Source organism: Patella vulgata, chromosome 3, assembly GCF_932274485.2.
Source record: "Patella vulgata chromosome 3, xgPatVulg1.2, whole genome shotgun sequence".
NCBI lineage: Eukaryota > Metazoa > Mollusca > Gastropoda > Patellidae > Patella > Patella vulgata.
In genome coordinates, this window is record NC_065881.2 from 66,702,269 (window position 1) to 66,727,942 (window position 25,674).

Here is a 25,674-nt window from a genome sequence, read left to right on the forward strand (position 1 = left end):
ACGCACATTCCTTACAATAATATAGGCAACTATCCTACGCCTTCATTGTCTTTAACATAGGTATCAGGATATTGAGATATTCAAATGTTTAAAGTGCGAACATCAAAAACAGTGCTAATCAATATAATATCAGGGGTCGGTTTAGGGCCCCCCGCCCCTGCTAAGCTACATAAAAAAATTGTAATACATCACTGTTAGAAGAAAAGTGTTATGGTTGTGTGCTTTATGCTGGATCCTCCCCTGAATATCTGTCATCCATTATCATTTTAACAATATATTTATTGAAATACATGATCGAACATACAATTTTACTCGATATAAACGTAATCTTTCATATCTCAGTGATCTTATATATATATTTATATGGTAAAATTGACAATTGTTTAAAAAGTAAATAATTTATTAAGCAGTTATATATTTGAATAGCACATTGAAGGACTATAACTATTTTAAGACTATTAATGTCAACATATAATATTAAAATCTTTGAGTCGTCAGTAAATGTAAGATAAATGAATAATGATTCACAAACAAAATATAAATTTAGACATGCAGAAATTAATGTAGAAAACAACTAAGATGTATGTACATGTATGTAAGATCATCGAGATTACCCGGTCGCCACACAGTAATTTGATACTTATTTAACATTAAGCTGTATACATGTAGGTCTAAAACTATACTTTTCTGCACAGTATACTGGTTTACTTGCTATGGAAATAGATAGACTCATTGCGGGTGGGGGGAGTCTATTTGGCTTGGACATAAGAATTTTGAGATAATTAGGTCGGTTATATACTTTCATAATACGAATATGGTAACGGTTTTGGTATAGATCATTCGTCTTTACCCCCTTGAGCACTGGGTACATTTATACCTAATAAATTTCTATGGCAAAGGCTTGATCTTTCATCCTTGTCAAAAGAACTGAGCGGACTCCAATTATTAAGAACAATGTCCGAGACTAGGACAATTCAAGCTTGGCGGACTAGGGGGACTTTAGCTCCCCCACCCCCAATAATTTGGCCGCAAGTACACCTTTCTCCAGGTTATTGCACACAGTAATCATGCGGTTAGATACGGCGAGGCCTGTTTTCAACATAGAAGTGAGACTTCTAGAACGTAGACTTTCAGAAGAAAACCCTGTTATGCTCTATACTGATCCATGGGTTAAGAGACCCCAGTTGCGAGGGTCACGATTAGTTAACTGAACAGTCGATCTTTATTTCAGGCCCATAGAGTTTTTCTCACTCTCTTTCCTTGTGTCCCTTATCCAAATAATTCACTGCTATCGGTTAAGACCAGTTAAATTAAACATACATTATGCAAGAGCTAAATCTGCCAATTGCAGTTCTTTCTTTAGGCTTGAAATGTTATCTAAATTATTGATTTGAAATTAATTAACTTATCCAGACCATAATCAACTCTCGTTGTCATCGCTATTCTGTGATATTTAGCGGATTGGAATACATTTTTTTGAAAAATAATTAAACATAAAAATGGATAATCGAGACTTTGGTTGTTTTTTTTATCGTACCGGCTTTAGTAATGATGATCCAGTCTAGCCTAAAATTCAAAAGCTAATATCTCGGTTCAGAGTGCAGCAATTTGACTGAAATTTTCAGCAAAGTCCCTTTACATTATTTAGTTTTTAACTATTAAGCGATTGCCATGCAAGATATGCCCACAGTTTGCAAGAAATGTATGAGGAAGAGGTAAAATCAATAGGATGCATCCTCTCATTCAAACTCGTTTGATCCTTAACATAATTTGTTAAGTTTCATCAGAATGGGACAGCAATTGTAGTCCCTCTGGAGGACCAACAAAATGCACACATTTGACCTCAACTGTAATTATGGTGTAACGGTGATATATTGGAACGGTTTTTACAATCAAATAAAAACTTGGAGCGCTAGAGGGTCCACAAGCTAAAAATGTATATATTATAGGATGTGACGGTCCTATATACGCCAATATCGAAAGAAACATAGATCTTTCGGTTAAAAACATACATTGTCAGTTCCATCAAAATCGTATAAAATTGTGACCTTTAGAATGTCCACAACCTTGGTATTATGATGCATATATTTCTCAAGTTCAGTATCGCGGGAAACCACCATCGACTGTGTTTACATGGTAAGGGGTTTAGAAAAGAAATAAAATTTCACTTTATTGCTGGGTAATTTTTTTTGTCAGAATGCGTCTCTGACGATCTAGACCCCTAGCAGAGCCTAGGCGGCCCCTGGAAACTCGCCTAAAGTCCTAGGATGGCAGTAACAAAAACAAAGGTTCAGAAGAAGAATACTGCAATGGATGGAGTCAAAATCTAATTTAATACTGACAGATATGGCATCTCAGTATTGACATAATCGACTGGCGTTCCTTATCTAATCAAAAAACACATTTCATTCAATTTACACTTATTTGTCATCTAAATCGATTTAATTGTATATTGATCCTAAGACAACGATTTATTTTTTAAAAAAGAATTTGATCAATTTCATTTTTGGTGTAAATGACCAGAAATGTTATTACAGCAGAGACTGAATTTTAAAGAGTTCTCTCGTTTCATAAGGTACCTATAATTTCATTTACATGAGTTTGTGAGACTAGAATGTACCAAAACATCTACCCAATACAGCCAAGTTTTCCAAGCAGTCCATGCATTTTGTCATGTTGTGATTATTTTATAGGTAAACAAAATTTAAACAAATGTCAAGTAGACCGGACGATAAATTCATATACGATTTTTTAACAGTGGCCAACCGCAAACATTTTAAGATTTGTTTAACTCAGGAATGGATGTTCGCGGATCACTAAATCTTGACATGGTACATCCTCTCATGACTCCAATGATTTACCGTTTTGACAGTTAAAAACTGTAGCCTCTATTGTGTTCACAATATTTTCGAAAAGGGCCACTTAACTCGGGAACGGAGGGTCGCGGAACGCTTAATATCGATAGGGTTTGTCTTGTCCTCTCATGAGCCAAACGGATCACATCTAATTTAATCAAGCGATTGCCATGCAAGATAAGTCGATATTTTCAATTAGATGAACGGAAAGGGCTCCTCTTTTCATTTGAAAACAAAACTTATCCTGTATGGGTCTGTTGCATTCATAAGGTTTCCCGAACGGAAGGTCACGAAACGCTGAATATCGAGGGTTCACCCTCCCATGATCACAATGCTTCTTATTGTCCCACGTATCACGTTCACAGGGTTGTTGACACGGTACATCCCCTCATGAATCCAATGGTTCACACTAGATTTGAAACAAATACATTAAAATTGTAGCCTTTCTCATGTTCACAATGTTTTCGAAAAAGGGCGCGTAAGTTACGCCGTAACTCAGAACTTAAGGTTGCGGAAAGCTGAATATAGATAGAGTTCGTTCTCTTATGACCACAAGGCTTCACACCAAATTTAAAAAATAATGTGTTAAAAACTCTAGCCCCTATTACGTTTACAAGCTAATTGTTCACGGACGGGCGGATCGTTGGACTAACGAACAGGATGACGACATAATACGCCAACATTTTTCAATATAACAAAAATATACAATAAAAGAAAATTATAACTGCCAGATCTAAAACAAGAGAAGCAGAAAACATCGTTGTGTAAGTTAACAGATATACAGAAAACAAAATAGTTGCCCCTCGTTTTTTGTTTCCATAGCAATTGTATTATCTTGGTTTTTCTGATGTTACACCATGTGCTATTAGTTCTTCTTTAACACGATTCAAATAACCAGGATCAGGGTAGCCAAAACTACAAAACAATTTATAAATAATTTTAATGATGATTAAAACCGATTGTGTGGTTTCTTTTATACCGGTACTCTTTAAAAGATCATTTTATTAAAACAAAATGAATCACTGTTTTATTATTCATTACCGTGAGTTAAATTCCCTCCCAGTTTTCTTCATCAAACTTTGGGTTGCTACGCTCAGATTTCTATAAAGTGGACACAAGCTTATACGAAATGAAAACCAAATCATTGTTTAATATAGCTAGCATCTATGTATATCTGGGAGATTTCTATCTTAAACTTTCCAGTTATGGTCATAATAGTAAATAGAACTGAACCTGTCTGGTCCACCACGTGTCCTTGTTTTATGGTGAATATCATTCCAGAATACAACATCTTTAGCCCCCCATGTCCTGTTATTGGTACAATATTTCATAAACAATTTAATTTGCGTTTCAAAATAAAATTATACCATAGCTAATATTTTGACAATGGAGAATAATTAATCAAGACCATAATATTATTCTACATATGAGTTCTTTAGCACAAATCCCCGCCATCCATATTACTACAATGATAACTTTAGCTTCTAGAATGTCCACAAGATATTTTAAATTAATCAAGGGCAAAAACTCTGACAGTAATTGTTGGAAATTGTTAAATCTATAAACACTGTGTATGAGTTTACTGCCAATCAAATTGTAACTTTAGCCTCTAAATTGTGTCTACAATTCGACATTTCATCTTGTTTTGACCTTTTCAAATTCATTTGAAGATTAGTTGTCATCATCTTTTATTGCTGACTCACTAAAAGCTGTTCATATGACTTCCTGTTAGTAAAGTTCTGTTTTTGTGGAGTAAAGCATTGGGCCGTTACTCTCCCACACATTTTAAGACTTATAAAAATAAATCAGGTAACTGGCTATACAAATTAGTAAGCATATTTTTATATCAGAAAATCAATAATATTTAAAATGTAATTAATACTACCTCTGTCATAAAATCACACACTTATACATTAATTACAATATCTAGTTAAAGAATAATATATTAAAATCGACCAAAAACTCACAAATCAAGTTAAAACAAGAACCATTTCCACCAAGCAAAATCCGCCAAAAGGTAGCTATGTTGAAATGAAAAACATTTCAACCAGGCAAACTTTCCTGTTTTTTAAAAGTTGCACATAACCTTTGTTTAAAAACCGGACCTACTTAACCGTTTCACCTCAACATTTGCAAAGTTCTGTTATTGATGAGGTCAATTGGAAAAACAATTTAAATGGGAGAGAGCACGGAAAATCACCTTTGATGTATTGTTTAAATCCTGACCTATTCCATGTAACGGTAAACAAAGATATTTGACCTGATTTCAATGATTTGCACTGCAAAATTAATAATATAATATTTACTACATTGGTCTCTATATTTGACTTCAATACCGACTACTGTAAATAATTTACCTGAAAACATCTTGAAACTATAGAGTTTTTTTTTTTAAACTAGTGTAAGAATAGTATTAATTTGTTCAAATTTAAGTCCCTACCTCGCACGCATCAGTGGTTCAGAAGAGATGTAAGCCCTTTGGGTCTGTGTACAAGGCAAAAAGTCAGTTTTTTAATTTTCCACATAAACTTGGCATTGGTGAACAGAATGTCTGTCATCACAATATTGGCTTAATCTACAGAGTAATCTTTTTAATGTAAAATAAAATATGTGAGTGCCCACACCTTAATATAATCTAACAATCAATATAAATTTGAAATTGATTTGATGAGAAAATCAGTCTATATGGTACCGAAAAGGAATTTTAGACAGATTGATAGAATGGAGTCTATATGGTACCGAAAAGAAATATTAGACAGATCGATAGACTGGAGTGATTACTATATAAAAGCAAACAATATAGGTGAAGCAGAAAATATCGGTGTGTAAAACCAAAATTAAATTTGTAAAAAACAATTATAAATAGCAAAAAATCTTTTTCCCTCCTTTTTTTTTGTTTCCATAGCAATTGTATTATCTTGGTTTTTCTGATGTTACACCGTGTGCCATTAGTTCTTCTTTAACACGATTCAAATAACCATGATCAGGGTAGCCATAACTACAAAACAATTTATAAATAATTTTAATGATGATCAAACAATAAGATACAAAGACAGAGAGTCCACAGCCAAAGATGGGGACACAAAATTTACTCAACAATTTTACAGTATATGGAATTAGACCCATTAAATACATTCTTTGCTACTGGATCCGGTCACCTGGAGGGTTGTGAGTATTAAACTAACAAGCCAACAGTGAGGCTGATGTCCCCCGCCGAAATAGGAAAATAATTAGAGGACACATATAAAAATCAAATTGCGTATCGCTCTGCTTACCCTGAGCAGAAAATGCTCATTATCAAACTTAGTCAAGGTATTACTGTAATGAAACTATACACCAAGTTTCATCAATCTCACTTAATTAGAACTAAAGTTATCGTGTCCCCAAGCATCAACCAATCAAATTGCTTATCTCTGCTTACCCTAAGCGGAAAATGCTCATCTTCGAACTCCATCAAGGCATTGACCTAATCAACACATACACCAAGTTTGAACATTCTAGCTCAATTAGGAAGAGAGTTATCGTGCCCCAAAGTATCAACCAATCAAATTGCTTATCTCTGCTTACCCTAAGCGGAAAATGCTCATCTTCGAACTCCATCAAGGCATTGACCTAATAAACACATACACCAAGTTTGAACATTCTAGCTCAATTAAAAGTTATCGTGTCCCAAAGCATCAACCAATCAAATTGCTTATCTCTGCTTACCCTAAGCGGAAAATGCTCATCTTCGAACTCCATCAAGGCATTGACCTAATAAACACATACACCAAGTTTGAACATTCTAGCTCAATTAGGAAGAGAGTTATTGTGTCCCAAAAAGTGTGACGGACAGACAGACGGACAGACAGACAGACAGACAGACAGACGGACGAACCCATTTTAATAGTCCCCTGCTTTCTTCGAAAGGCGGGGGACAATTAATAACAAATAGTTAAAGATGCATTATGTAAGATCTAGATAAAGAGCTGAAAGTTCTCACTGTAAAAGAATAAGCCCACATTTTCCAAGAGATGGATAGAGAACAAGCTAGAAATAAACACAATTTTTTGTACAATCAGGGCAATAATCCAAGAAAGTTACGGCCTGAAATGTGCAAATATCAAAAGGGACTGAGATCGTTGGGATATAAAGATATGTTTTAAGTTTCAGCAAAATTGGATAAAAATTGTGACCTCTAGAGGGTCGACAACCTTCATACTACACACTTCTACACAATTTGCGTACAAAGAGGGTCCATATTGTCGGGCAGTTTTATTTCAATTTTCCCTTCATTATGGTGGAATGGTGATGTATTTAAACGTTTTTTAAAATTGTGACCTCTAGAGAATCTGCAAGCTAAAAATGCGATTTTTCGAACAATCCAGGAAGTTAAGTTTGGGTATCCTTGATTATCAAAAGGAACCAAGACCTTGGTGTGTAATGGTGATAGATTCACACGTTTTATTCTAAATCAGATAAAAATTGTGACCTCTACAGGGACCACAAGCTAAAAACGTGATTTTTTGTTCAATCCGATATGCGCGAACATCGAAAGGAACCAATATCTTTGGGTTATAAATATGTATTTCAAGTTTCATCGAAATCGGATCAAAATTGTCACCTCTAGAGGGTCCACAACCTTGATTTACAGATGTTTACACTATTTGCATACGATGGGCAGTCATTTTATCCGACAGTTTTGGCCCGATTTTCACGAAATTCGAACTCAACAAACATTACGGTATAACGTTTTTTTTAAATCAGATAATAATTGTGACTTCTAGAGGTACAACAAGCTAAAAACAGTATTTTTCATACAATCGGAGGCCATAATTCAGGAAGTTTCGATCCGATATGCGCGAATATTGAATGGCACCAAGATCTTTGGGTTATAAACTTTCATACCAAGTTTCATCAAAATCGGATCAAAATTGTGGCCTCTAGAGGGTCCACAACTTTGATATACCAGATGTTTACACTATTTGCATACGAGGGGCGCCTATGAAATTCAAACTCAGACAAAATTATGGTGTAGGGTGATATATTTGAATGTTTTTTTTAAATTGGATAATAATTGTAACCTCTAGAGGGACCACAAGCTAACCAGCGGCTGCCAGGCAGGATACGCCCACATTTTCGAGAGATGGATAGAAAACAAGCTAAAACAAAAGTGATTTTTCCTACAATCAAGGGCCATAATTCAGGAAATTACAATTCGATATGTGCAAATATCGAAAGGAACCAAGATCTTTGGGTTATAAACTTACATTTCAAGTATCAACAAAATCGGATAAAAATTGTGACCTCTATAGGGTCCACAACCTTGATATACCATATTTTTACGCAATGTGAGAACGAGTGGTGGTCATTTTGTCTGTCAGTTTTGGGCCGATTTTCACGAAATTCTAACTCAGTCGTCCTTAGGGTGTAACGGTGATATAATAATACGTTTCTTTAAATCGGATAAAAATTATGACCTCTATAGGGTCCACTAGCTAAAAACGCGAATTTCTGTACAATCAGGGGCCATAATTCAGGAAGTTACGGTCCCATACGCGCGAATATCGAAAGGAACCGAGATCTTTGGGTTATAAACTTACATTTCAAGTTTCAACAAAATCGAATAAAAAGTGTGACCTCTATAGGGTCCACAACCTTGATATACCATATTTTTACGCTAGTTGAGAACGAACGGCGGCCATTTTGTCTGTCAGTTTTGGGCCGATTTTCACGAAATTCAAACTCAGTCGTCCTTAGGGTGTAACGGTGATATAATAATACGTTTTTTAAATTGGATAAAAATTATGACCTCTATAGGCTCCACAAGCTAAAAACGCGATTTTTTGTACAATCAAGGGCCATAATTCAGGAAGTTACGGTCCAATATGCGCGAATATCGAAAGAAACCGAGATCTTTGGGTTATAACCTTACATTTTAAGTTTCAACAAAATCGGATAAAAATTGTGACCTCTATATGGTCTACAACCTTGATATACCATATTTTTACGCTATTTGAGAACGAAGGGCGGCCATTTTGCCTGTCAATTTTGGACTGATTTTCATGAAATTCGAACTCATTCCTCCTTAGGGTGTAACGGTGATATAATAATACGTTTTTTTAAATCAGATAAAAATTATGACCTCTATAGGCTCCACAACCTAAAAATGCGATTTTTCGTACAATCAGGGGCCATAATTCAGGAAGTTAGGGTCTGATATGCGCGAATTTCGAAAGGAACCGAGATCTTTGGGTTATAAACTTACATTTCAAGTTTCAACAAAATCGGATAAAAATTGTGACCTCTATAGGGTCCACAACCTTGATATACCATATTTTTACGCTATTTGAGAACGAACGGTGGCCATTTTGTCTGTCAATTTTGGGCCGTTTTTCACAAAATTCGAACTCAGCCAACCTTAGGGTGTAACGGTGATATAATAACACATTTTTTTAAATCGGATAAAAATTATGACCTCTATAGGGTCCACAAGCTGAAAACGTGATTTTTCGTACAATCAGGGGCCATAATTCAGGAAGTTACGGTCCTATATGCGCGAATATCGAAAGAAACCGAGATCTTTGGGTTATCAACTTACATTTCAAGTTTCAACAAAATCGGATAAAAACTGTGACCTCTATAGTGTCCACAAGCTAAAAACGTGATTTTTCGTACAAACAGGGGCCATAATCCATGAAGTTTCGATCCGATACATGCCAATATCGAAAGCACCCGAGATCTTTTGGAGATAAACCTATATTTCAGGTTTCGTCAAAATCGGATAAGAATTGTGACCTGTAGAGTGTCCACAAACAATTGTGGACGGACGGACAGGGGCGACGGCATAATACATCCACATGAAAATGTGGGCGTATAAAAAACGTGTTTTTGCGTACAATCAGGGGCCATAATTCAGGAAGTTTCGGTCCGATATGCGCGAATATCGAAAGGAACAGAGATCTTTGGGTTATAAACTTACATTTCAAGTTTCAACAAAATCGGATACAAATTGTGACCTCTATAGGGTCTACAACCTTGATATACCATATTTTTACGCTATTTGAGAACGAAGGGCGGCCATTTTGTCTGTCAGTTTTGGACCGATTTTCACGAAATTCGAACTCAGTCGTCCTTAGGGAGTAACGGTGATATAATAATACGTTTTTTTAAATCGGATAAAAATTATGACCTCTATAGGGTCCACAAGCTAAAAACGCGATTTTTCGTACAATCAGGGGCCATAATTCAGTAAGTTACGGTCCGATTTGCACGAATATCGAAAGGAACCAAGATCTTTGGGTTATAAACTTACATATCAAGTTTCAACAAAATCGGATAAAAATTGTGACCTCTATAGGCTCCACAACCTTGATATACCATATTTTTACGCTATTTGAGAACGAAGGGCGGCCATTTTATCTGTCAGTTTTGGGTCGATTTTCACGAAATTCGAACTCAGCCGTCCTTAGGGAGTAGCGGTGATATATTAATACGTTTTTTTTAAATCGGATAAAAATTATGACCTCTATAGGCTCCACAAGCCAAAAAACATGTTTTTGCGTACAATCAGGGGCCATAATTCAGGAAGTTACGGTCCGATATGCGCGAATATCGAGAGGAACCGAGATCTTTGGGTAATAAACTTACATTTCAAGTTTCAACAAAATCAGATAAAAATTGTGACCTCTATAGGGTCCACAACCTTGATATACCATATTTTTACACTATTTGAGAACGAACGGCGGCCATTTTGTCTGTCAGATTTGGGCCGATTTTCACGAAATTCGAACTCAGTCGTCCTTAGGGTGTAACGGTGATATAATAATACGTTTTTTTAAATCGGATAAAAATTATGAACTCTATAGGGTCCACAAGCTAAAAACGTGATTTTTCGTACAATCAGGGACCATAATTCAGGAAGTTACGTTCCGATATGCACGAATATCGAAAGGAAACGAGCTTATTTGGGTTATAAGCATACATTTCAAGTTTAAACCAAATCGGATAAAAATTGTGATCTCTACTGTGTTCACAAGCCAGGGGCCATAATCCATGAAGTTACAGTCCGATACATGCCAATATCGAAAGGAACCGAGATCTTAGGGTGATAAACCTATATTTCAAGTTTCATTGAAATCGGATAAAAATTGTGACCTGTAGACTGGACGGACGGACGGGGTGACGACAATATACCTCCACATGAAAATGTGGGCGTATAAAAACCGATTTTTCTTACAATTTGAGGCCATAATTCAGGAAGCTACAATTCGATATGTACGAAAATGGAAAGGAACCAAAATATTTGGGTTATAAACATGTTTTAGAAGTTTCATCAAAATCAGATGAAAATTGTGACCTCCAGAGGATTCAAAACCCTGATACACAATATTTTGACACTATTTGCGAACGAGGGGCGTCCATTTTGACTGTCCATTTTGGTCTGATTTTACAAAATTTGAACTCAACCATCTTTAGGGTGTAACTGTGATATATTCAAAAAATTTTTTAAATCAGATAAAGATTGTGACCTCTATAGGGTCCACAAGCTAAAAACGCGATTTTTCGTACACAGGGGCCATAATTCAGGACGTTATGGTTCGATATCCGTGAATATTGACAGGAACAGAGATCTGTGGATTATAAACAAACATTTCAAGTTTAAACCAAATCGGATAAAAACTGTGACCTCTACAGTGTTCACAAAAACGTGATATTTCGTACAATCAGGGGCCATGATCCATGAAGTTACAGTCCAATACATGCCAATACCGAAAGGAACCAAGATCTAAGGGTGATAAACCTATATTTCACAAACAATTGTGGACGGTCGGACGGATGGACAGAGGCGACGACAATATACGTCCACATAAAATTGTGGGAGTATAAAATGGAATATAAAGAAAATTTCAAGGGAGCCACGGTGGTTCGTGGTTCAGTGAGCAAGACGCTGGCTTGCTAGCCTGAAGGTCGCAGGTTCGATCCCGGTGTTGGTCAAGAAAGGTCATTAGGATTATATGGCATGGTTTCCGCGTGTCAGTGGTGCAGGGCCCGACAAGGATACGTGTCTAGTCATTCGGATATTACGAAAAACCAAGCTACTCATTGGGAGTCTAGAGACTGAACACCAATCCCTTACCAACTAGCTAGTCTCCTGGCACTGACCGTGAAACTAACAAGCGGTTGTCATTTAAGATATGCCCAAATCTTGCAAGAGATGGGCAGGAACTGGTAAAATCGTCACCTCATTCAAACCCTTCATATCAATTTTGAAAAAAAAAATGTGTTAAAAACTGTAGCCTTTATCAAGTTCAGAAGGTTTCCGGCAAATTAGGGCAACTCTGGAATAGAAGGTTGTGAAACGCTGAGTATCGATAGGGTTAGTGCATCTAGTGAACCCAAAGCTTCGCACCAAATTTGAAAGTGATCTGTTAAAAACTGCAGCATCTACCGTATTCACTATTTTTGTGGATATAAAGGGCATAACTCTGGAACAATAGGTCGCATAATGCTGATTATCGACAGGTTTGTCATGACACCAAAGCTTCAAATTTAATTTGAAAAGAATCTGTTATAAACCATAGCCTCTATCACATTCACAAGAATTTTGAGAAAGAGGTCAGATGCACACCAAAATAACTCACTAAAAAATTAATTTAATTAGAAGCGTTTGCCATGCAAGATACGCCCACTTTTTGCCAGATACGAACAGGGGCTATAATCCAGGAAGTTACGGTCTGATAAATGTGCGAAATTCAAACTCAACCATCACGAAGGTGTAACAGTGATATATTCGAACAGTTTTTAAAATAGGAGAAAATTTGTGACCTCATGAGGGTTTAAAAGCTAACAAGCGGATTTTCGTACAGTCATGGGCCATAATCCAGGAATTTACAATCTGATATGCACGAATATCGAAAGGAACTGAATCTTTGAGTTATAAACATATTTCAAGTTCCATCAAAACAGGATAAAAATTGTGACCTCTAGCTCAAATCGTGATTTTTCTTACAATCAGGGGTCATAATGCATGAAGTTACGGTCCAATACATGCCAATTTTGAAAGGAACCTTTGGATACACCTAAATTTCAAGTTTTGTCAAGATCGAATAAAAATTGTGTCTACAAACAAATTGTTAACTGAGGTCCAGACGGACAGGGGCGAAGTCAATATATGTCCACATGAAAATGTGGGCATATAAAAACAATATCTCAAACTTTCCAATGGTCATAACAGAAAATAAAACTGAACCTGTCTGGTCCACCATGTTTTCTTGTTTTAATGGGTATATCATTCCAGGTTACAACATCATTTTGTCCAGTTGTAACAGATTTACCCACAGTAAAAATCAATCTTCTATCCCAGCCTGTTTTCAATAAAGATAAGACTTCTTGACCATCTCTATTATCAGGTAAATAAGCTGTTCTTGTTGTACCTTTAAATGGTTTACCAGGGTTTGGGTGTTTCTCCTGTAACAAACAGTTAGAAGATATATAATGTGACTGAATATTACCATGTGATCGAATATTACTTTGTGATGTAGGCCAACATTTAGTATACGAAAAAAAAAGATTACAACAAAGCAAAGATTTCCAACAATAAATATGGATAGAATAGATCAGGATTGATAATCATATGTTGTGATACCGACTGTGTTATAATATTTGAACAACCGGTATTAATATTTTTGGAGACCTATTTCTTAATTTTAATGAGGACGCTTCTGTTCAAACTGAAATGAAATGAAATGAAATGAAATAGGGTTTAACGTCCTACTGTTTTGCTCCGAACTGAGCTAATGAAGACGGGCATACGCCATACAGTGTGCTATGAGGGAAATTTTGCCCGGACAGTAGCACTACGGCCTACTCTTATATCGAATTCCAACTGTCAAGGGATCTTTTACATGCACAAAAATGTGTACAAGGGACCACGTTTTTTCGTCTCATCTGAATGACTAGACAGCTGTCTTTGTCAGGCCCTCCGTCCTGCATCACTGACAAGGGGGAACCATGCCGGAAAATCTGGGTGCACTTTCTCGGCCAATGCTAGGGTGACCCATATGTACTCACAGAAATACAGTCCACCGCTGATGGTTCGAGACTACCACTGAAGCGTGCACATTCGCCGTGAGGAGACCAACTTTCTGACAGTATGATACTATAAATAGCCATGGCACGTGCAATTCTCTACAAATCTATCAACTATTACAGCCGTAAAAAATTTATTGTTGACGATTTTGAATAGCAGTAAAATTAAGCTTCTTGGTTATTACAGCAGATTTAGAAATTACGTTCGTTTCATTTTTTAAATCGCTTTATCATTAACTGTACCGTTAAGAGCGGCATCTTTTGGTTTAGTACAAATAATATCTCTGAATCACTCGGGTTAGACAGGAACATGATACTAGCAGTAGTTTCATTTTACTTTTACAAGCTTCTTAAAACGATTGTTGAGCTACCTAACGTGCTTATTTCTAAATTCAATTTCTTGTTCTAGCTTTCTGTTATGTTTCGTAAAAAAGTAGTCTTGATTATCCCGACCTGTCAATCAGACGTAGAATGGTCGATAGGCTGGTTAAGCAACTAATTTCAAAACAAGGGCACGTAACCTAGCTTTTACTCAAAATTTGTCTTGATGTTATGGACGACTCTTGGAACCAGTTTTCAGTCTATTATTTATACACGATTAATGGTCATAGCTTATTAAGTACAACATGATCGTTTTTTTAGTGACTATAATTGTGTGAAACTGATTTGAGGCTTGGCATATATATAAATATTGTGGCGTAATTGTCGAGATATATGGAGATATTTATTTATGGTGGGTCACCCTACCAATGCATGGATCAAATACCAACCTCCTGTTCACACTGACAAATAAGCAAATTTCACTTAATCTTTAAAGTTTGGATGCCAGGCAACGAAACATATACCCACAGCAGCTAAGTTGTCAGGGCAGTCAACAAAAGTTGTCGCATATTTTTTCTTTTGTCGGTAATGAAACATTTATAATACATTAAAATCTGATTAAGAGTAACAACTCATTCAATAATTATCAGAAAATCATTAAAATTTGTTTGGCATCTAGTTCTGCCTCATGCTAATGTTAAGTATACAAAACATTTAATATCATGGATTTAATATACTTGTTAGTCTCAAGACCTTAAACTCTGTGTATCAATCTAAAGTCAATCGAACAATCACTTTTAATATCATGGATTTAATATACTTGTTAGTCTCAAGACCTTAAACTCTGTGTATCAATCTAAAGTCAATCGAACAATCACTTTGTCCTGTAGAGCATCCACAAGATTTTTCAAACTAATAGGTGTCTTTGACTCATGACGGTAAGCACTGTGTATGAATTTAAAATCAATCGGATGATAACTTTGGTCTCGAGAGTATCCACAGGATTTATCAAAGTGATCAAGGGCCATAACTCTGGCAGTAATTATCGGAAATCTTTGAAAATCAATTAACTTTAGCCTCTAGAGCGCCCACAAGCAGGCGGATGGGGCCAACGACCACATTTCAATGTGGGCGTATAAAATGGGTCATAATCATTAATTTCCAGTCCTTTGTTGCCTCACAGTATTTTGGATTAGTTTCAATTCACTGCTTACTGACCAATCATAGTACTGAATCAACCATTATACATGTGTTCAATAATCTGCTGAGCTTAAACAACCATAGCAAACTTTTATTTTTGACTTGTCCGCTACATTCTACACTGTGGATCACTATAGTCTCCTTAGAAGCCTTTGTTAGTGCTTCTATATTTCTGACTGCAGTATTGAGTTTGCACCATGGGTTAAAGATATTGGTGTTATGATGGAAAAACACATTGAACATTTATGTACGTCATGTTTTAACTTCCAACCTTGTGTATTGGAAATATCTGTCTTCAGTAACTTTCAAAGACAAATAGGGAATGACTTACCAGCTGTGATAAAGTGTTCAGACAGGATTGTTTAATTTAAATCTAGATTTAAGACACAAATGTTTAAAGTGTATTATTTATACACTCACAGTTGATCCGAGTACCTGTCAATATTATCTATTTTTCGTTAGAATACAGAAACAGATGGACAATCTCCTTTAACAGATATAAGTCTGGAAAAGGAAGAAAATTTAGATGTCCCCACTTTTACAGACATCTAAATATACTGACATGCAATGAAAATGCACAACAGATTGGACTCAAAGTGCTAGCATGACATAATGCAGCTGAAATGTGATTTTTGGAATGATTGTAGGATAGAAATTTATTGATGCAAGAAACTCAACAACTACCCACAGAGGTCATAACAACTCTACTTTACACTGAAATGTAGGCCCAAGGTTTAAAAATCAAAAGCCAGTAATGTGTGTACGTCCACCTCTAGCAGCCTCTTATGGCTGCTTGTGTGATCCTTCTAGTTGCAATGCTGTTTGCAGTGGCCCTGGTATTCATGCACCCTTGAATCAACATAATGGTGAGAGTTGCACTTTTAGCAATCAAATTCATTAGCTAAATAACTTAACTTTCAAGGAATCACAACATTGTAGTTAGCAAGGTATTAACAAACCATCAAAAAGTTCAGAAACTTTAAAAGTCAAGGTATATTTTGCTGATTGATATCTTACCGACTGGATGCCATCTCTGAATATGTAGTTGATTTCTATAGTACCATATTTCTCATACCCAGGAAGATGACTATATTTATTTGTTGTAACTTTCATGTGTCCTTCTGGTTGGGTGCCTGTCTGTATACCACCATAAACATTTTTTCTACAAATAGGACAGAATATGCTACTCTTTATTGCTTGATCAATACACGGTCCACAGAAAGAATGACCACATGGTAAATTCTTCCTTTCTGATATAACTTCCATACAAATACTACATTCTTCATCTTTTCCGACTTCATCATCTTCTTGATGAATCAGATTTTGGTGCAATTTACTTAACTCTGTCATATTCTCCTCTGATTTCACAACCAAATGTATTTCCTTCAAGGTGGATGGTATTTTCAATTTAATATTTTCTTGTAGTTGTTTCAACAAAACATCTAACAGCACAGAAGTATCTACATTTCCATTAACTATTTACAATAAATAGGTTATTATTAATAGAAAGAAATTATAGTCCTGATTAGAAATCAAATCACTTTTTAGGAATCAATACAAATAAACCGTATATTTAGATGAGTTGTGGAACAGCATGAATTACTGTTGCTACCCAGAATATAGCCAGATCAGAATAGGAATTATTGCTATGTTCTGTTTTGATAAATTTTGATTTATTACTTGTACTTACTAGCATACATCAAAATAATTTAATAATTATCATAATGGTAAAATAATTTACTATAATAACCAAAATATTGATAACAATTAATGTCAGTACCATGAAATACAAACAAATGGATTAAAATATCTGACCTGTTGTAACTGAATTAACTGAAGTCTTTCTGGTCTCTGCAAAAAGATTACAGATTAAACTCTCTAATTCTTCTTCTTTTGGTTTAATTGAAGAAACAAGATGGAAGATATATTTAAATGGTAATGAACCAGCTGATGTAGTAATAACAGATCCAGCTTTAAACATATTTTTGTTCTTAGTTTTTATCTCTGTTCTTTCATCTTCATAACTTTGACCAGCTCCTTTAATGAGAATTTTGGTATTGGCATTAAAGTTGCTGAGTTGTGTATCTTCCCAAGTTGTAATAGCATCAGTCTTAGAAGATGTGACTGCATCTGCTTGGTACATATGTATACTAAAATCAGGGTTTAAATAACATATCATATATGTTTTAGATTCCTGTTCTTTTATTACCATTTTCACTTGTGATTCTTGTGATTGGGCAACATCTGACCTGTCTGGCTTACTCTGAGACGATGTTGCTGAATTTATGTCCCCATACCTTGTTCCAACTGATATATCCTCTATCATTCGTCCAAGGGTTTGTTTTTGTAAATCATCCAATGGATTTTTCAAAAACATTTCGAAACCACCTTGAATAGATAAAACCATATCCTTTTGAACATCGACAAAGTAGATTTCTCTGAGATTGATGACATTGTGCAGGTTATCAAAACTATGGACAGCTCTTACATACATCTCAATACAGATTGGTTTTGGTACTCCAAATATGGCTGCTGACAGTAAAAATGAAGATGTTAATAGCATTCAAAGATCATAGAAAGAAATCTTATTGAGACTTTACCAAACTTTATAAAAGAGTTAAAGTTTTTTGCATTACTTTTGTCCAAATTTTTACAACTTTTAATTGTAGATCTACTTTTGCATTCAGAGGAAATATACATATTATTTGATTATTTTATGTAATAATACCTGATGATATTGAAGGAATAGCTATTGACTTATAACCATCTTTATCAGCTTCTACCAGACATCTTATAATGGTTTTACATAAATCATCTTCACAATCCTTCTTATTACCACGATAATCATCCCATCTTGGTCCTACAGCATGATAAACTTTTTTACATCTCATATTACCTCCAGTTGTTTTACAAATACCAGTTACAGGAATTTGTCTATATCGACCAGCCTTAGATATAAAATAAGCTACACCTCCACCATGACTCGTATAACCATAAGCACCATTAACAATAACATCTACATTCAGTTTAGTAATATCTGACTTCTTAACAATGACCTTTATATTTTTACTAGGTGTATTGTAAGTCTGTTCTTGAAGTTCTGTCTGTTGTGGAAGACTACTAAAACTATCATCTCTTGTTCTTTGTTGTTTTTTATTAGTTATCGTGACTAAACCTACAGCTATTTTAAATTTGTAGACGATTTCTTCAACTTCATGAAAATTTACTCCCAGTATATGTACAGTACTTGTATCATCATCAACACCAACATATACAGATTCTTTATAATCATGATTCCAACTAAACTCACAAGCTTCATCAAACTTATATTCTGGTATTTTTACTTCTTCATGACGGATATCTTCTATTAAATCTTTTATCTTAAGAATAGTTTTATCAGTAGTAGGTTCAGGAAGATAGAAATCTAAACTACCATCACGTTGTTCTGAATGAGACATTCCCCTAACTATTTCTTTACCAATGATTTGATTTATAGCTTGAAACACAGATTTCTTTATGTTGTATTTTTTGTATTGTCTGGAGGCAGTCGCTTCTTTTGGTCTTGCTCCTCCGAGGTACTCCCCTGATGACAACGATATAGATTTAGTAGGCAACCGTTCCTTTGGTCTTGCCTCTACCTCTTGCTTTACTGGCGTTACACGTTTTGTACTAGTAGAGCACTGTGGCGGAAAAGTGGTATTATCTTCTCCCTGTTTCTGGTTAATAGGATTACCCTGTCCAGTAACATGACAATCTTTAGTTGTCTGAACTGTCATATGTAAAACTTGTTGCTTCTGGGTCTGTATCCTACCATGAACATTTTTTCGGCAATTAGGACAACATATGCTGGTCTTCATTGCCAAATCAATACATAACTGACAGAAAGAATGGCCACATGGCAACGTCTTTCTGTTTGATATAATTTCTAAACAAATGCTGCATTCTTCACCATCTTGATAGACGAGAAAGAAAACAAATACTGATTAATACTGATGTTCAGTTAAATAAGGTGTGGTTGGTTTGTGGAGAATTTAAAATCTGTTCAACCGATCAACAAGTTTTATTGGTACAATGGTGCTAAGTCTGTTAAATTGTATAAAATGTGTAAAATGGTTCAATGGAATTTGGTAAATGAACGGGATATACACATGGCACAATTCTATATAATGCAATTAATGTTCATTACTGTCAAACAATTTTATTTTACAGAATTAGATCCGGTGTATAAAATGTTTGGGAGAAAAACAGAAATTTTTAACCCGTGGTGCCGAAGAGCGGCCAGCGTTCAAACTTCTCTTGTCTTGTGTGTAATTCATTTCAAGTCGCATTTCTTGATCGTATGAGGGAGGAGGGAGCTGGATGAAATTTAAGATAAACATATTTTGGAACATTCCAAAAGGATTAACGGAGGAGAATTTTTGATTTAGGTCCTAGGCCGCGAAAACAACCCATTTTCAAGCGCTATTTTTCAGCCGTCCATACCCGAAACCAACCGTTCATGACCGCAACTTTATGAAGCTTGCTGGGAACCACGAGGATGTTCTAGACCTAGTCGAAATTATTTGTTTTTTAGTGGGTCAAGAATAAATAAATAAATGATTGCAAGCCTATCGATGTAATTGTGGTATTCATTAACTACTTACCAGATTGACCACCAGTTTGGTGGGGATTAGGATTATTGTAACGTTTCTCCAACATGGATTCGGCTAAATTAATCTGTTGTTTACAACCTGATATGTATACTTCAGCCATCTCATTTATCGTGACATTTACTCCAGAAGAGGCCTCTAAATCCTCCTTCAATTTTTCTGTAGTAGTTGTTCTCCACAGATTATATGGTTTGATGTTTATACGATACGAACCGGCTATAAGAATCTAAAATTCAAAACAAAAAATACAGTACAGGATTCAATCTGAAACCAAAATGTCCTTACTCGGATCTTAAGACACAGGGCGCGTGTCATATTACCACTGTCCACTAATTACACCTCGGTTGACTCGAATATAAATAAACAATCTTACCCAACGACATAAGGATCTGTGTGACCCAATATGTTGCCTAAAAGGGGAAAATGATTCAGTCCGTTTTTATTTTGATATGCAGACTGTCTAAAAATGTACTGTCCAGATTTTATTCTTACATTCAAATAATAGAACTTATTTATCACCAAGTTTGGGGGTTTTTGTGGGTGAATAAAAAATGGTCATTTGAAGTTATTTATGTAAGCCAATAAACTGGCAAACAAAATAGCAAATATAGCCTAACGTGCTCAACAAAGGTTCAATGTGCTAGGCAAAAGTCACTTTACTCTACAATTAATAATAATAATAATCGTTTTCTATAGCGCTGAACATCAGTCAGTCTGACTGCTCCGCGGCGCTTTACAATGTAGATATGATTATAAAAAAACATACATGTATATACAAATAAACAAAAGAATACAAAGGAATAGTCAAGTTACAATATACAAATGGAAAGTGAAGCATTTAAATTATAGTTCAAACGTTTGGGTAAAAACAGGGTTTTTAGGCGTCGTTTAAATATAGCCAAGTTTGGACTATTTTGGACTTCAAGAGGCAATGTGTTCCATTCTGTTGGTGCTGCGTAGCTCTCTCACCAAATTTTCACTTCTGTACTGGACACACAAGTTGCTTTTTTTATGAGATGAACGTAAGGAAGGAAAAGGTACATATTGTTTAATCAAATCGGATAAATAGGATGGTTCCAAAGGGTCGTTTAAACAGTTGAAAGTGATTGTGTTAATTTTGAAAATAATGCGTTGATTAACCGGTAGCCAATGTAACTGTTTTAGAAAAGGTGTAATATGGTCAGATGGTTTGGCGAGAGATACAATTCGAGCTGCTTTATTCTGGATTTTCTGTAGCTGACTTACAAGCGTTTTTGGAAGAGAATACAATAATGAATTACAATAATCTAAAGATGACATAACAAAAGCATTCATTAACATTTTAGTGGCATCAAGGTCAATATTGGTCACAATTACATGTAACTATGAATACAGAAATTTAAAGTTCTAGTATAGGAAGTCGTGAGTCTGTAATAGTAATCGCAGAGGGGGCGCACAATACACCAACAAACCCCACAAGAAGAATCTGTGGACAAGACTCCCTAACTACACTGACATTGCAAGCAATTTTTAGCAAACGCCATATATCAAATCAAGTGATAATATTTGAATACATATATACAGTTATTTTTACGTATAGCTTCCTTTCAATGTAAGTTAAATATACGGCACACAATTAGTTATTTCTACATTTCCACGCATGGGGGGGGGGGGGGGTAATTTCATCTCACCGCGTGATCCAAAATTAAACTCATTTTCCCTTATATATTTGGTACTATGGTCTTGCTTTGGGGGACATTCGATCATTTTTGAAAAAGAAAGAAAACAGAAACACTCACTCCTGGCTGTATATCCTCGAAGGAAAACAGTTTAATATGACCATTCTTGCATGCCTTTTCTTTATCTACAATGATTTATTAATAACAGTACTTAAGTACATTTATACCATTCTGGGGGCTACCATGTAATTAAAGGGACTTTTATTATTATTGGTTGGATTTAATAAGGTTATGCAAAATTTCTAATTAATTTTAAAAATCAAATCCTTTTAATAGTTTCCAAAAACAGTCCACCTCCACCCTCTTTTTGTCTTCATTTATTAGCTGTAATTAATAAACGGGTAATTCCTATTTTATTAAATTATTTAGTCATTCTGTTCATACAAATTGGATTTCGTCTGATGCCACTTTAAACAGAGCCAAGAACCATTCTTTTCATCCATACAAAAATTACCTGTTCCAGATTTAAAAGCGACAAATGCCTTCAAAGGACTATCTTCATATGGAGTTATTATGCACATAGGTAGTATGTTGATGGCAGTCATTTCCTGACGCAAGGTATATCCAATATCAGCTGTGTCGGAGTCAGTATTCTCTGACTGGAATTTAAAAACAGCACACCTTGACTCGTGGTTTTCCATACCTTTTTAAAACTATAAGTAGAGGTTAATGACTGGAGTAAGATGTTAGTTACACGATAAAAGAGACCTAAATGGACATTAAGACTGTACTACCACGAAATGAAAACGCACCACTGCTTTAACTGGAAAGGCTAATAAGACCTGATGCTGCTGAACAATGTGATTTTTGGATGCCCGTAGTTTGGACATTTACTTACACAAGGAAATCAACAACAACCCAGGGAGGTTACTTAAGGTAGACACAATGGTTAATTCTTCCCAAAGCACAAATTATGTGCCGTCATTTCTTTGAAGTTGTCGTTTGATTCTATCGGGTATGTAAGAGGGTAAGGGGATTAAAGGTATTCATGTCTAGTGGTTTGGGTTTTGCTCCTATTTTATTCTATCAGGAATGGAAGAGGATAGGGTGATTAAAGGAGGCAAGTGTCTAACTCAACATCATTCACGGTCTTCGCAATGGCGGATCCAGGAATTTTTGCAGGAGGGGGTTTGCTAGATTCCGGAGACAATTTACCTTTTTTTTTGGGGGGGGGGATCCTGGTTGGTTCTCATCCCCCAGTTTTGAACATTTTTGCGAAATACATGGTCTTTATCGTCATTTTGGCGTATATCTGTGGTAACCAAAAGCCACTTTGACAAAACACAGAAACTGGGATTTTACAAAAAAACATACTAAATATATGTACCTACTACGCAACGTTTTAGTTTTACTGATATACAATAAAATCAGTTTTGCGCGAATTTGACAGGAAACTTTAAGAATGCAAAATAAAAAAACAAAAACCGACCGCGACTGTGTGGAAGACCAAAATATTAAGAAAATTCATCACATAAACTATTTGTTTATTTTTTTCCAATACGCCTGAGCACAGCTAACTTGACAAGAGCCTAAATAGAGTTCTGCACAATTCTGACAGTAAACACGGAAACAATTGAATGTAAACCAGTTTATATACATTCATATTACATTATTTTATGCGGCGCTACCCATCTGTGTCCATTTCTAGGTGCCAAAGAATAGAATATAGAGTTAGCGCCTCTAAAGCTATTTAAACTTCACACACCCCACACACCTCACACACCCACACACACCCACCCACACACGCGCTGGCTCGCTAGTCTGGAGGTCGCGTGTTCGATCTCTGCATTGACCGAGAAAGTTCAATGGGATTTACCGGCGTGGTTTCCCCATGCCGGTGGTGAAGGACGGAGGGCTTTGACAAGGACAGCTGTCTAGTCATTCGGATAAGACCAAAAACCGAGACCTAGTGTATACATTGACCTTCACGTAAAAGATCCCCTGGCAGTTGAAATTCGATGTAAGAGTAGGCCATAGTGCCGCTGCCCGGGCAAAATTCCACCATCGCACACTGTATCGTGTACACCCGTCTTCAATAGCCCAGTCGGAGCAGAAAAGTGGGACGTTAAACCCCATTTCATTTCATTCCCCCCCACACCCACACACATGCACGCATGCACACACACACGCAAGCTAGGTCATTTCGGGCTTTACATATGGGTCAATTTGAATAATTCGCTTAACTCTGTGACATACCTTTTGATCTAACGTGCGCGCGTGTTAAACCTTTTCAAGAGAAAATAAATCCACTTAGACCTTGCCTTGATACTTCTTCGCTTAATTTTGGACAAATTATAATATCGTATGATAAATAACCCAGTGCGCATTTTTCGGGGAATGCAATTTTACCTGGCAATAATCAGGTTTACATATATAGAATATGATGCAATACTACTAAGCTGTGATTGGCTGTTGACAACAGAGAGGTTTATACTTCTAGTTTCTGTTTCGTTTTTTTCTGTAGAGGAAATTTGCCGAGTATTCAGCACTTAAAACGAGTTGTTTTAGAGGTTTGGATGCAGAACTGATCGGAAAATTTATTCAGGTATGTTGTTTAAAATAAATGAACTAATACAGGTATTTTTTTTAAAGTATACTTGTAGTTATTACATCATGTAAGTCGATAGAGGTGGAAAGACCATACGCGTATAAGAAATAAATAAATTTAAGTCACGGTCAGTCTAATTAGACTTGTTCATATTGAAATACAATGTTTGCATAGCTCAAAGATGCAATACGATCAACTATAATAGAGGCTTTTTTAGGGTAGGAATACTTCCGGATAGTTTAAAAGTTCCCCTGAAACCTCTCGTACATGATAAGACGGAGAAGCGAGGACCGGCACACCAACCCGCTGTCTTCTTAGTAAATGTGTCCAACCTGTATGTTAGCCTCAAAATGCTTAAACCGATTTATGTCGTTTATTAAACTTAATTATAGAGGGAATGATAACAAAACATTTAAAAACATAAACAATGACTAAAGTACGTTACAAATCTATGTTAACAAATATATAGCCTACCTCAAGCACTGAACCTGGGCCTGTTCGTTGTGTCGCTAATTAAAGAGATAGATTCGCGTTTGTATAATAATAATAAAACAGACCCAGAACATTTGATTTGGTTCATTTGGTTCTAGCATATGATATTTTAAACGTGATTCATACAAAGAATACTTAAGAGTGAAGTATGGGTAGTGACATATAGTCCCCTAATCAACAGCCAAATCAAAAGATAAATCAATTAAGTACTAATTCATACTGGAATTTAATAGTTTAAATTTCCCAGGTTATACTCACTCGGAGATAGCACTCTCGGAGATCTGTAGTTATATAAATATTCAGGTGTCGTCCTTATCCAGCCCACCTGCTATAAATCTATTTTCAATGTAAACAAGGAAATAGAAACTATGGAAGCACACAATATTAATAAATAACTGCCAATACAAAAACATACTAAACCCTTTGGTCAGCCTTCTTGTCTTCTATTATACATGTCTTAGATGTGTTTTAAAACAAGTAATAGTGTTATTGCGAAAAATCGTTTTCAGTATGATTATATATCTACTGCAAATTAAGTCAACAGTATGCAACCACGGTATATTATTCAATGTCCGTAATGGTGTTCCATACTTGGAATTTTCACCGATCGATTTTCAGAGAAAATTCAGAAAAATAAAATTGACGCAGATCATGCTTTGGCACTTCTTCACTTATGCAGAATAAATAATAATGTCGTATGACAAATGACCCAATGCATTTTTCGGGGAATGTAAAATTTACCTGACAATATGGTTGTCAAGTGTAACATGCTTTAAATATAGAATATAATGTAATAAATACTACCACTATGATTGGCTGTT

The 25,674-nt window shown here is 35.6% G+C and overlaps 1 protein-coding gene across 1 annotated transcript; it reads right to left on the bottom strand.

Moving 5' to 3' along the window:
• Positions 1 to 283: 283 nt before the first annotated feature.
• LOC126816685 (uncharacterized) lies at positions 284 to 25,189 on the bottom strand. The gene is made up of 9 exons (XM_050543414.2): positions 25,112 to 25,189; positions 22,268 to 22,466; positions 21,874 to 21,938; positions 20,090 to 20,321; positions 18,175 to 19,398; positions 17,262 to 17,975; positions 16,464 to 16,921; positions 13,087 to 13,304; positions 284 to 5,853 (listed from the first exon to the last, which is right to left on the bottom strand). Exons 2-9 carry the CDS (start codon positions 22,452 to 22,454, stop codon positions 5,769 to 5,771), a joined length of 3,183 nt encoding a protein of 1,060 aa, XP_050399371.1. The 5' UTR covers positions 22,455 to 22,466; positions 25,112 to 25,189; the 3' UTR covers positions 284 to 5,768.
• Between the last annotated feature and the right edge of the window lie 485 nt (positions 25,190 to 25,674).